Source organism: Phoca vitulina, unplaced genomic scaffold (assembly GCF_004348235.1).
Source record: "Phoca vitulina isolate PV1807 unplaced genomic scaffold, GSC_HSeal_1.0 scaffold33, whole genome shotgun sequence".
Classification (NCBI taxonomy): domain Eukaryota; kingdom Metazoa; phylum Chordata; class Mammalia; order Carnivora; family Phocidae; genus Phoca; species Phoca vitulina.
Genome location: NW_022589736.1, coordinates 1,874,379 through 1,887,794, shown reverse-complemented (window position 1 = coordinate 1,887,794; position 13,416 = coordinate 1,874,379). Strand labels below are relative to the sequence as shown.

Here is a 13,416-nt window from a genome sequence, read left to right as displayed (position 1 = left end):
TTAAGAGTAGAGATCAATGAAATTGAAAACAAGAAAAAAATAGAGAAAATCAAGAAAACCAAAAGTTGGTTCTTCAAAAAGATAACTGATAGACCTCTAGCCAGACTAATCAAGAAAAAGAGAGAAGCAGTATCAAGAACAGAGAAGGGAGCATTTGCTACCCGTTCCACAGACATTAAAAAGATCATAAAGGAATACCACAAATTGCTAGAAGATCATCAACTCAGCAACTCAGATGAAACAGACAAATTACTTAAAAGACACAAACTACCAAAACTCACAAAAGAAGAAATACAGGTAATAAATCACAACCAACTGCATTCCAGAAATGCAAGGCTAGTTCAACACTCACAAATCAATGGGGTTCACCATATTACCAGATTAAGTAAGAAAAACCATACGATAATATCAACAGACACGTGAAAAAGCAGTGACAAAATTCAGCAGGTGCTCATGATAAAAACTTTCAGCATGTTGGGAACAGAAGGGAACTTCATCAGCCCACAAGGGGGGCTAAGTCCACCGACAGCCAACACCAGACTTCACGGCCAGCACTTCAGTCCTTTCCCCTGAGATCTGGAACAAAACGAGGACATCTCACCACCCTACTGAACAGTGTATGGGAAGTCCTAGCTCATACGGTGAGGCCAGCAAAAGAGGTAAAAAGCATATAGCCTGGAAAGAAATAAAGAAAACTCTTTATTAACAGATGATAATGATAGTCTGTGTAGAAAATCTCAAAAAATATACGAAAAACCCCTCTTGGACCTAATAAATGAGTTTATCAAAGTCACAGAATATAAGATTGATACTTAAAAGTCAACTGTATTCATATATATCAGCAATGAACTGTAATCTGAATTTTTTAATTATAATAAATAGCAACCCCCAAAAATACATAGATAAAACTCTAACAAAATACATGCAGAATCTGTATGTGGAAAACATAAAAACATTGACAAAAGGAACCAAAGAAGGTCTAAATAAGTGGAGAGATACATCATGTTTGTGGACTGGAAGATGCAGCATCACAAAGATGTCAATTCTCTCCAATCTGATCTATAGATTCAATGCAGTCTCCATCAAAATATCCAGTACGCTTTTCTGTCGATATTGACAAGCTGATTCTACAGTCAATACAGAAAAGCCTAGGAACTAGAAAGGCCAAAATAATTCTGAGAAAGAACAAAGTTGGAGGACTCGTATTGCCCAATTTCGAGAGTGACTACAAAGCTACAGCAATCAAGACAGTGTGGTTCCCAGGGCGCTTGGGTGGCTCAGTTGTTAAGCGTCTGCCTTCGGCTCAGGTCATGATCCCAGGGTCCTGGGATCGAGCCCCACATCGGGCTCCCCGCTCGGCGGCAAGCCTGCTTCTCCCTCTCCCACACCCCTGCTTGTGTTCCTGCTCTCGCTAACTCTCTCTCTCTGTCAAATAAATAAATAAAATCTTTAAAAAAAAAAAAAGACAGTGTGGTTCTGGCAAAAGGAGGGACCCGGACGTCATGGAACAGGACTCAGAGCCCAGGAATAGACCCACACAAATACAGCCCACTGATCTCCGACAAAGGTGCAAAGACAGTTTAGTGGAGAAAGATGGTCTTTTCAACCAGTGGCATGGAGCAAGTGGATGACCATATGCAAACAGATGAGCCCAGACACATGCCTCACACCTTACACCAAAATTTACTCACAAAGGACCGTAGACCTCATGGTGAAGTGTAAAAGTAGAGAACTTCTACAAGAAAATCTGTGGCTTGGGGGTGGCGATGAGTTTTCAGACACAACACCAGAAGCGTGACCCAAGAAAGAAAAAAAATGGATAAACTGTACTTTATCAGATGAAAAGCTCCCACTCTATAAATGACACTTGTAAGAGAATGAAAGGACAAGCCACAGATTGGGAGAAAACATTTACAAACCACACAAAGGACCTGATAAAGGACTTGTATCCAGAATATTTAAAGTACCACAATATCCTGCATCCAGAATATTAAAGTACTTTTAATAAACTCAAGAATAAGGAAACAGGGCGCCTGGGTGGCTCAGTTGGTTAAGCGACTGCCTTCGGCTCAGGTCATGATCCTGGAGTCCCGGGATCGAGTCCCACATCGGGCTCCCTGCTCGGCAGGGAGTCTGCTTCTCCCTCTGACCCTCCTCCCTCTCATGCTCTCTGTCTCTCACGCTCTCTCTCGCAAATAAATAAAATCTTAAAAAAAAAAAAAAAAAAAAAAGAATAAGGAAACAAACAACCCAATGTTTAAACTGGACAAAATATCTGGACACTGAAGTCATCTGTTTCACACAAATAAGATACACAGATGGTAAATAAACACAGAAAAGATGCTCAATATCATTTATTGGGGAAATGCCAATTAAAACCCCAATGCAATATCACCACACACCTATCACAACAGACAAAATCCAAAAAACTGAAAATACCAAATGCTCCAGAGGATTCAGAACCACAGACGTTCATGACTGGTGGGAAGGCAAACTGCCATGGCCACTGTGGACGACGCGGTGGCAGTTTCTTCTAAAGTTGAACATGGATCTACCATATGTGACCCAGGAATTATACACTTAGGTATTTGCCCATGTGAACTGAAAAGTTTCATTTCCACAACAGCCTGCATGCAAATGGAGCAAACAGGGGCTTGGTTCACAACTGCTAACGTGGGAAACAACACAGAGGTCCCCCAGTGTGGGAGTAAACATAAACACAGGTGGTACATGCCTACGATGGATAACAGTCGAGGGAAAATACACAAGCCATTGATTCATACAACAGCATGGAAGGACCATAAATGCCCTTTTCTAACAGAATCCAGACCCAAAGGATACTCGAGGATTCCATTTATACTAGAAAAGGCAAAGCCACAGAGGCAGAGCATGGATGACAGCAGACGTATGGGGGCGCGGGGGGGGGGGGGTGGGGGCAGTAGGTGACTACACGCACAGGGGAATTTGGGGGGGATACAACTACTCTGTATAGTACCAGGGTGATGGATAAGCATGCATTTGTCAAAACCCATAGAACTGTATGTCACAAAAAATGAACTTTAATGTTTACAAACTATCAAAAAAGCCAGCCTGGAGGTCAGAGGATGCCAGGATGGAATGTAGACTGTGACACATGAATGGCACTCTATGGCAGATGTCTAACACGACCACACTGCGTGGGAGGGGGAAGGGAGGGCTGGCCTAAGTAACTCTGGAAAATGCTTTGAGTGAAAACTATAAGGACAAAGACCAAAGGAATGGTTGATAAATGCTGGAGTCTGGTTGGTCTTTCTCACGGCGTGTGCGGACGATTCTGAAACTGCTTTGCAAACAAAGCACGGTGGACAGTGGGGCAAGATTCCCACCAGGAGACACGGACGTTCCAGAGAAGCAAGGAAGGAGCGCACCTACCCTGTGTCCTGGGTTAGGACCAGAGAAGCCAGTGCGAATTCATGTTAACCCTGCCAGACATTCAGATGGGGATGTGCGGGGAAACAACCGGATGTGAATGACCACATGCGACATCGGGCACTCCCAACACGCAGATCTGGGTTCTGAACACCACTCCCCGGTAAAGAAACCACAGCCGGAGAAACGGCTAGTCTTAGGGCTGGGACACATGGGCGAGGCAAGCGGCCCGTGGCAGGGGCACCGGCAGAGCAGGCGGAAAGCACCAGCGCTGACCGGAGCTGGACGGTCACAGTAAGGGGAAGCGTGGGACACAACCCAGAGCCCAACTCAGTGTGAGGACTGGTGAAGACATGGAGACAAGACACGAACCTTCCTCACAGAGGAATTCCCAACGATACGTGGAGATGCCCCTCCCGGGGTGGCGCTGAGTCCTCCCTCCCCCGAGGCGCGGGCCGGGCCTGGTGACGGGCTTCCAGAGGACAGGGAACACATGGGAGGAGACACCTGGAAACACACCCTCACCAGGTGATCCAGGTCGGCATTGCCCGAGGCGAGTCATGTGGACTCGGGCACCCAATCGGGTAACACGGGCACCTCGCCTCTGTGACCCATCTCATCCTGAGAAACACCAGACAAACCCAATGTGAGGGGCATCGGACCAAATATGGGACCAGAACTGCTCAAAACGACCTTTAAAAAGGTCATGAAAAGCTGGGAAAGGCCTCCAGACTGCCACAGACCAGAGGGGAAAAAGGAGACGAGGCGGCGAAGTGCAGTGTGGCCCCGGGAGGGGCTCCGGGGTGGGAAGGGGCACTGGTGGGAAATCCCAATAAAGTCCGTGGAGTTTGCTTAATAGGTTGTTTTTTTTTCTTCCAAGTTTCTTGAAAGCCCACTATATGCAGCTCACAGCAGTGGAGAAAGAGAAGTGAGGCCTGACCCTCACATGACCACGGGAGGCCAAGGGAAGGGGGACCAGGTGAGAGTCACCTGAGGACGAAAGCCCACCACCCAACCCCAGAGGGTCAGTGGGAGGGCAGCGGAGTGCACACTGCTGCTCTTCTCCCTCACCCGTCCCCGCCTGGGGCAGAAGCTGACCAAGTCCACATGCCGCTGACCTTGGAGGCCACCTCCACAGCAGTGCTCTCCCAGGTGGAGCCCAGCTGGTCTATCCCCTGACTTAGGCTGCCGTGGCCCATTCCAGAACTCCAGGGCTCACCCACACTATGAGTGGGTGGGTGAGCTAACTAGCGATGATGGAACAGAGGCATGTCCTTCCTCCCTGCAACCACAATTCACACTCCATTGCCATGGAAGGAAAACAAGATTTGGTCTAACCAATTAGTTTTAGGACTTCTCTCTTTTTTTTTTAAAGTAATCTTTATGCTCAACATGGGGCTCGAGTTCACAACTCCAAGATCAAGAGTCGGATGCTCTACCGACTGAGCCACCAGGGATCCCTGGTCTCACCAATTAGTTCTTTTTAAAAGAGATTTTATTTATTTGAGAGAGGAAGAGCATAGAGAGCACACACAAGTGGGGAGGGGCAGAGGGAGAGGGAGAAGTAGACTCCCCGCGAGCAGGGAGTCCCCCCAAATGGGGCTTGATCCCAGGACCCCGGGATCACAACCAGAGCCAAAGGCAGACGCTCAACTGACTGAGCCACCCAGGTGCCCCTCACCAATTATTTTTATTTTTTTTATTTTTATTTATTTATTTTTTTTAAAGATTTTATTTATTTATCTGAGAGAGAGAATGGGAGACAGAGAGCATGAGAGGGGGAGAATCAGAGGGAGAAGCAGACTCCCCGCTGAGCAGGGAGCCTGATGTGGGACTCGATCCCGGGACTCCAGGATCATGACCTGAGCCGAAGGCAGTTGCTTAACCAACTGAGCCACCCAGGCGCCCACCAATTAGTTTTAAAAAGCAATTCTAAGGCAAGAAGCCTAGGAAACTTTCTATCTTATCAAGAAACAATGACCATGGCTGGGATTAAAATTTCAGAAAAGAAAACCTATTTCAATTTCCACTCCTCTTATAGAAATGGCTAAGTAGAAAGAAGTGAAAATGTCAAAATATCACAACATCTCAAAAGCTAAACCAACCAATTGAACCTACAAAGCCTTAGTCAGCCCCCACCCCCACCCTAGGAAGGCAGAAGTCAGCCCCACCCCCACCCCAGCCCAGGAAGGCAGGAGTCTGCCCCCCACCTTCACCATAGGAAGGCAGGAGTCAGCCCCACCACCAGCCCAGGAAGGCAGGAGACAGACCCCCACCCCCACCCTAGGAAGACAAGAGACAGAACCCCACCCCAGCCCAGGAAGGAGGCAGGAGACAGACCCCTCTCCCAGTCCAGGAAGGCAGGAGACAGGGCCTAGGCATGGAGGTGCTCAGCCACTCACTGGGGGTGGGGGTGTGGGGGTAACCCAGACACTGATCTAGGAGAGGTGAGCAGATTACCTAAATATGCATTATCAAGGATGTCTGCAAATATTTTCTTTAGAAAACAAAAATTTAGTTTTCTCTCCCATTCAGATGAATTGCTATAAAATTAAAACAGAATCATCCCCAAATGCCATTCTCGGCTGGCTGGTTTTTATTGAGTGTGGTTAAACGCTGGGCCTTGGCACAGTAATGCGCAGTGCCATTTCTTCAGAGGCATGTGCTGCAGAGAGCTCACAAGTAGGTAGTGTTACTTGTCTTTTTAAACAACCTGGAAGCGTTTTACAAAGAACCTTGTAAAACCAAGCAGAGCATTTCATTAGAATCTAAGGGCCTGGAGCACAGAACAAGAGCTAATTTCCATGAACTCTCAGAACCGGTGAAATCTCACAACTACATACAATGAAACAGGACTTTTTTTGGTCCCATTTTTTTCCTCAAAATTTCTGCAAGTACGATGCCCGCAGCGCTGCGGCCTCCACACCGCACTCCATGCCCGCACTCGGGTGCTATCCGAGCTGCAAGAGCCCAAGAGCCCAAGAGCCCAAGGAGGGGAAGACGTCATGCGTCCTGACGGGGAGGGCAACAAGCTTCTGCTTCTAGAAAGTGCAGTTAGACTCACCTCAAAGAGCAACCGCTGGTCGGGGGCGAGAAGTAATAAAACTCTACCATGTGTAACAGAAATAAGGAAAGCCAACAGAGCAACTGCACAAAACGTGTGTAAAGCAAAAGCAAGAATCAGAGTTGGACCAAAACTAGCCTTGAGACCCTTTAGAAGTAGGATTTTCAAAGAAATGTTATTCCAAGGACTCCACGGTAACAGTGGGAAACTGAGATGTGCAATCTGCTTACGTGTCAACTTCCTCTGGGATGTGGCAAACACAGGCAGAAAAGAAATTATTAAATTTCCTTACTCCCTGCAGCCCACGGACAAGTCCTTGAAACAGGCAGAGTGACATTCCTCTAGGGACTCAACTGCCTCGATGTTGACACTTTGCTAAGGGCAAAAGGCAATCCTAGCCTGATCCCACCACCTCCCCACCCAGGACCCTGTATGTCTACTTTAACATGTAAGAATTCCTTTGGAAACTTCCTTTATCTCTACCCCCCAAGATACATGTTGGCAGCCAAGCATATGGCCCACCGATATACATCTGAAGGGTCTCATGACTGAGTTTTTACTAAACAGTAATAAATGACCTTTTCCTAGTAATAGCTAGTGCCCTCATGATCCTAGAAACCTTGTTTCCAAAATTCCTGGGAGACTTACACTGTCCCTAACCCCCTCCCAACTTTAAAGTATACAATGGGCCACTCCTCATGACCCCAGTGCGGCTCTTTCTGCCCACGGGTCCTGTCCCCGTGCTTTAATAAAACAACTTTTTTGCACCAAAGACGTCTCAAGAATTCCTTACTGGCCGTCGGCTTTGAACCCTAGCGTCTTTCCTACACCACTCTGCTCCCACAGTGCTCAGCGCCCCTCTGGAGACCCTACATCACCACTCATGGACACTCAGCGGACCAGGGCAGTCACAGCAGCACGGTCCACGGGGCCTGGGAGGGGCCCATCTTCTCTAACAGACCCTTATTTAGCTTCATGAAGTGGCTTCTCTGGCAGGCTCCAGCCAAGCTGGGAGGCTTGATGGGGCAGGGGTCCCCGAATGGGGCACATTTGGGACCCACTTGGGGTGTTTGGACACACAGGGACCTAGAGGCAGCAGACTGGGCAGGGTCAGAGAAGCTGTCCAGAACTAGGGCAGGAGTCCTGAGAATGAATGAGCCCAGAATCCCCTGAGAATGAGGAAGGGACTCTCACGTAGACACACCATTAAATAACAAGGACCCAGAGTAAGATGGCAAGGCAGCAGGGATTCTGAAAGTTTCCAGAAGAAAACACAGGTCACTGTGATACCGCCACATAAGAAGAAACATTTATGTGCTCCTCGTCCCAGCTCCTGGGAATTTCCTGAGTGCCGGGGCTGAGAGGAGCATCTGCTGTGGTTCATAACAAGCCCCTTTCAGCCTTACCTGGGTTCACACCAACCAGGTGACTCTTGGAGCTCAGGGGTTGGTAGCCAGGGGACCCGACGTGTGATTAGAAGGCTGGAGACCAAGCCCATCACCAACGATAAATGATCTCATCAACCACGCCTGTGTAACGGGGCCTCCCTAGAAACCCAAAATGAAGGGGTTCTGGAGCCTCTGGGCACATGGAGGTGCCAGGAGGGGGAGGGTGGCACTCCCGGCAGGAGGCAGGGCCTGGAAGCTCCATGCTCCTTCCCCACCCTCACACCCCCCCTACCCGCCCTGTGGGTGTCTTCTATCTGCTGTTCCCGAGTCATAGCCTTGATGATGAACCAGTAACCGTAAGTAAGGTGTTTCCCTGAGTTCTGTGAGCCGTTCTAGCAAATTATGGCGCTCGAGAAGGGGGTCGTGAGAACCCTGACTTACAGCTGGTGACAGCCTGGATGTGTGAGTGGCATCTGAAGAGGTGGCGGTATTGTGGGACGGGGCCCTCAGCCTGGGGGGCAGGTATGAACTCATGCCAAGGCAGATAGTGTCAGAACTGCTTGTGAGGAGACCCTCCCCCCACATTTGGTGTCAGAGTGTGACAGTAGAAAAACGAAAGTGTTGGGGCACCTGGGTGGCTCAGTCGGTTAAGCGTCTGCCTTCGGCTCACATCATGATTCTGGGACTAGCCCCTCATCGGGCTCCCTGCTCAGCGGGGAGTCTGCTTCTCCCCCTGCCCCTCACCCCACTCGTGCTTTCACTCTCAAATAAGTAAATGAAATCTTAAAAAAAGGAAAAGGAAAAAAAAGGAAAGTGTTTCTGTTTAGGCATCTGGGGAAGATCAGGGGTCAGGCTGTGTGAAGACTTATCATCAACCCAAAAAGTTCTGAGAAAACCTGCTTTGAATGAGAATGGAAGACCCAGGCAATTCAATAATTCCCATGAGGGCAAGAAAAATACAGAAAGGTCACCTCCAAATTCTTTCTTGAAAAGTTGTTTGGGGATTAACCCCAGCAAAAAGAGAGAATAAAAGAATAAAAGAAAAAAGGACAGCAATGTGAGATCTGAAGAATTGTGAATACAACCCAGAGAGTCAGGGGGCCTCTCAGGTGGGCCATCTGTGTCCTGAGTGTCCACACCAAGAAGCTGGGAGTGGGGAGTGGGGAGGGAAGGGGGACACAGGTGGAAAAGTATCCCATGGGGACAAAGAGTAATGATAAAGACTGCAACAAGTCAAGGAAATTTTATGAAGCAGGAGATGCCCCTAGAAGATGGAGGATAGAAGTATAAATAGAACACCTTCCGGCTGCAAGCTCACAGGTGGATGAACAGGCACACTAAAGACGGTGTTGTAAGAACTCTCTTAAATGTGCAGAGAATGAAGCACAGGGCAGGGGTTCATTATTCAGTCTTGTGGTGGGGTCAGGAGTCCATAAGGGCAACTATAAAATTCAACATCAAGTGAAACGTGTGTACAGCCCCTCTGGCATCATGAAAAATCCTGGGACTTCAGAAAGAAACTTTGAGGTAGCTCATGCTATCAGAAAGCTCCAGAACCTTCTGGAAAGAGACCAATGCAAGATGGGCGCCCACTTACCCAGGGCCAGCTGTCAGAGAACCTCGTCCCTGGAAGACGGGAAACCAGTTCCTTCATACAGCTGAAAAACACTGATTCTACCCCAAATATAGAGAAAAGATAGGAAAAAAATGTCTCAAAGCAAGTGGTTCCATGCTCAACACAGGGCTCAAAATGGCCGCTTGACCCAGCAGCTCAGAACTGTCTCCTTGGGACCAGAACAGAGAATCCCCGCGGAGGGAGATCAGAGGCAGGCCCGCTCACCAGGAAGCCTGGGGCAGGTGTTAGCGAGCTGCGCTCTCTGCAAGCGCTGCAGGTTCTCCGGTAGCAGTCTACCAAAGCCCCCTCCTTGGGGAACGCTGTCTGCGCTCCATCTTTTGCTAAGTGACAGCTCAAACATTCAGAATGACTATTTAAAACTGTGGAGGATAGAGCAGCACTGGCAAGAACTATTTTTACAGTAACAAAAGAGAGGGCAGCATTGCGGAAAGCCCACGCTGGGGACCCCCACAGCCCACTGAATCGCTCCAGAAAGCCTGGTCTCCACTGTGCGCCAGAAGACGCCAAAGCCAGCCTCGCCCTCCTAGGGTGCACCCCACTGTTCGGGGTTTCTGGAAGGACACTGCTGCTTCCTCGCGGGAGGAAGAGCTGTAGAACTGAAGCTGAGATGTTCAGTGCCCCCGGCACGGTCGAGGCCGGCAACGCCAGGGACCAGCACCCTCTGGATCCCTCTAGCAGAGACCACCGGCTCGTCTCAGCCTGGTCCCCAGGTTGGTTTCAGAATCTGAGTTTGCGCTCCACTGCCGTAGACTTCCCCCACTGGCTCTTGCGCCCTTGTGGGTGCAGGGGCTGGGGCCCGCAGGCCTCAACCTCTGTGGCCCAGGGCTGCTGTGGGCTCTGCACGGCTGAGGGCCTAGCGGCTCCCGGCCTGGTCAGGTGAAGGCTGAGGCTCAAGCTTCACCCGTTCCTGAAGTCTCCACGGTGCCAAGAAGGCTGCTCCGAAGACTCCGGAGCCCAAGTGAGGCCTGGGACCCAGCTCCGCCTCTACTCACAGGTTCCCTGGCTGCGCAAGGGGCTGCCCGCGGCCTAGATGCAGCTCGTGAGTGGGGGGCGCAGGTGGCTAACGGACAGGGCTCTGTGGACAGGGGCTCTGCGGCGGCGTCCCTTGGTCGGTCGATCTCCTGGGAGATGACCTCCCCCCCCCCCCCCACCGCCTTCCCAGCCCAGGCCAACTGGGGAACCTGGCTCTGGGAAGTATAGAAGTCAGGGCAGGGGGCAGGTGAAGTCACCTTCGAGCACCCTCACCCCTCCAACCCCACCGCTCCAGACCCCACCCCACCCAGGGGTAGGAGGGGCAGGGAAGGGGGCTCTATTGTGTATCCGTCTGAGGGGGGGGGGCCTGTGGGAGGGGCATTGGGAGAAAAACATCCCGGGGGGAGGGGCATCTAGCAACCGTGAGGAGGGGGGAAGCGTTGGGGGGCGCCCCGGGGCAAGGGAGCGTATGGGCGGGGGGAAGTGTCCCAGAGAGAGGGGCCTCCGGTGGAGCGTGGGGGGTGTGTGTCCCGGGGGGAGGGGTGTCCTGGAGGAGAGGGAGGGGCACGTCCCGGGGGGAGGGGGGTCGGGGGCGTCCCGGGGAGAGGGGTGGGGGGGTGAGAAGCGTTCTGTGGGGAGGGACGTCCTTGGGAGAGCATCGCGGGGTGGGGGAGCGGGACGCCCCACGGGGAGGCGGGTCCCGGGGTGAGGGGCGCCCTAGAGGGGAGAGGCAAGTCCCGGGTGGGAGGGGCGTCGGAGGGGAGGGCCCTGGAGGGAAGGGACGCCCCAGGGGGAGGTGCGCCCTGAGGGGAGGGGAGGGGAGGGGCACGTCCCGGGGAAGGGGCGTCCGGGGGAGGGGTTGGGGAGCGTCCCGGGGGAAGGGGAGACGGGGTTGGGGGTGGGTGGGCAAAGAGACCCGGGGGGAGGGGCGGGGGCTGTCCCGGGGTGGGGGACGGTCTGAGGGACGAGGGCGCGTGCGAAGGGGCAACAGTGACGGGAGCCCCGGCCCCCGCGGACTCACAGTAAATGAAAGCGAGGGCCCTCAGGAGCACGATCCTGGTCAGCCAGAAAGTGCCCGCTCGGAGACGGGCCGAATAGCCCGTGGGGTCGCACCCCGGCCCAGGCCCCGATGGAGACCCAGGCTCGGCGCCCGCATTCCCGACCTTCCGCCTCCTCAGTGACTCCTCGGGCGCCGCCATCGCGGGGCCACCAGTGCGCATGCGAATGGAGCGCCACGCGCTCGGGCGCCCCGCCCAGAACGAGAGGCCGCTCTCGCCCGGGCTGGCCACGCCCATGGGCGGGGAGCGCGCTCCAGGTCCGGGCGCGCGCGCGCCCTCCGCAGGCCGCGGGGCGTGCTGCAGCAGTGAGGGCAAGGGGTGGGTACCTGGAAGGACCCTCGTGTACTCCACCTGGGAAGGGGCTGACCCATGCGCTCATTCGCTCGTTCTTTCTTTTTTTTAAGATTTTATTTATTTGACAGAGAACACAGGCAGGGGGACTGGGAGAGGGAGAAGCAGACTCCCCACTGAGCAGGGAGCCCGATGTAGGACTCGATTCCAGGACCCCGGGATCTTGACCCCAGCCGAAGGCAGCCGCCCAACTGACTGAGCCACCCAGGTGTCCCTCATTTGCTCTTTCATCAGCCAATGTTGCAGAAGCTCCTGGTGCACTTGCCCACCTGGGCAGCTGACCTCCTGGCCCCTCTAGGGCTGTTGGAAAGCTCGTGTCTGGCCAGGACGGGGTGGGCCTGTCTGGTCAGCGTCTGTGTGGGCAGCAGAGGACCCTCTGCATGCCCCTGCGGTGTATGGAGTTGCCCTGCTGCAGAGGAAAGGTTGGAGCGGTGGCTTCACCCCAGGGCTCCAGGTGGCCATTACCTGCCCTGAGTGTGTGGCCAGGTGTCTACGGGTGTCCCCTTCCCATGCCCTCATCTCTGCTGTCCTGGGAGGATGTTGGGGTGACAGTTACACAGCTGGCAAGGGAAAGCACAGTCAGCGGCCGGGTCCTGAAATTCAGCCAGATCCTTCGGCTCAGGTCAGCAAAGCCCCCCTTAGGCTGCACTCCTACCAGCTCTCAAGACTGCACCCCAGCCCCTGGGGAAAGTGAGGCACTGAGGATTCAGAGCAAAGAAGAACTTACCAACCAATGACCCAAGCAGAACCCTGGTGAGAACACCAGCAACTCTACATTCTGAGGATAGAGCAGCCCAGGCACGGCTCAGGACAGGTGGTGCTAAGTGGGTGGGCTCATAGGCACTCCTTAGAAGAGCGCAGGGTATGCAGGACAGAGTAGGCTTCAGACCCTTAGTGGTTAGTGGGCAAACCATGAGGTACCTGGAAGCACATCACTGAGGTAGGCGTGGGTTTTTCTTATTCTTCACAGCTCTTTACATATTAAAGGTCCTCTTCTTGTGCGTATATTGCTAATGTTTGTCCTGGGTGTTTTCTTTTGACATCTTGTTCTGAGTGTTTGGTTTTTTTCCAAAGATTTTATTTATTTATTTGACAGAAAGAGACACAGTGAGAGAGGGAACACAAGCAGGGGGAGTGGGCAAGGGAGAAGCAGGCTTCCCGCTGAGCAGGGAGCCTGATGCGGGCCTGAGCCGAAGGCAGATGCTTAATGACTGAGCCACCCAGGCGCCCCGAGTGTTTTGACCTATAAATTATTGATACTTGTGTGGCCAAATGATCAGTCTTGTTTAATTATATCTTTACCACCTGCAGTGTGAGCTCTGTGAGGGCAGGGCCTGGCTCTGACCATAGGCTCCCCCAAATCTAGGCCAGACCAGCAATTTCTAGAACCCTTCTTCAGCCTCCATCTGTCCCCCGCCTGCATTGTTGGGGTAATAGCACACGTGCATCTTATAGTGTGAGTTTTTAAAGTGTCCCCCCATTTTTCTGTGGTGAAAAGCTCTCCTTTCAGAGCCCAACTGTAAAGTGGGACATGTAAAA

General features: G+C 52.2%; 1 protein-coding gene across 4 annotated transcripts in view; it reads right to left on the bottom strand.

Annotated features, from left to right (window-relative positions):
- The window catches only part of LMF1 (lipase maturation factor 1), a 100,164-nt gene extending 88,459 nt beyond the window's left edge, over nucleotides 1–11,705 (bottom strand). For all 4 annotated transcript variants that reach the window (XM_032425525.1, XM_032425526.1, XM_032425527.1 and 1 more), the window contains exon 1: nucleotides 11,490–11,705. In XM_032425525.1, coding sequence (XP_032281416.1) covers nucleotides 11,490–11,688 — 199 coding nt within the window. In that variant the 5' untranslated portion in view covers nucleotides 11,689–11,705. The remainder of the gene's footprint in view (nucleotides 1–11,489) is intronic.
- Nucleotides 11,706–13,416: the final 1,711 nt, after the last annotated feature.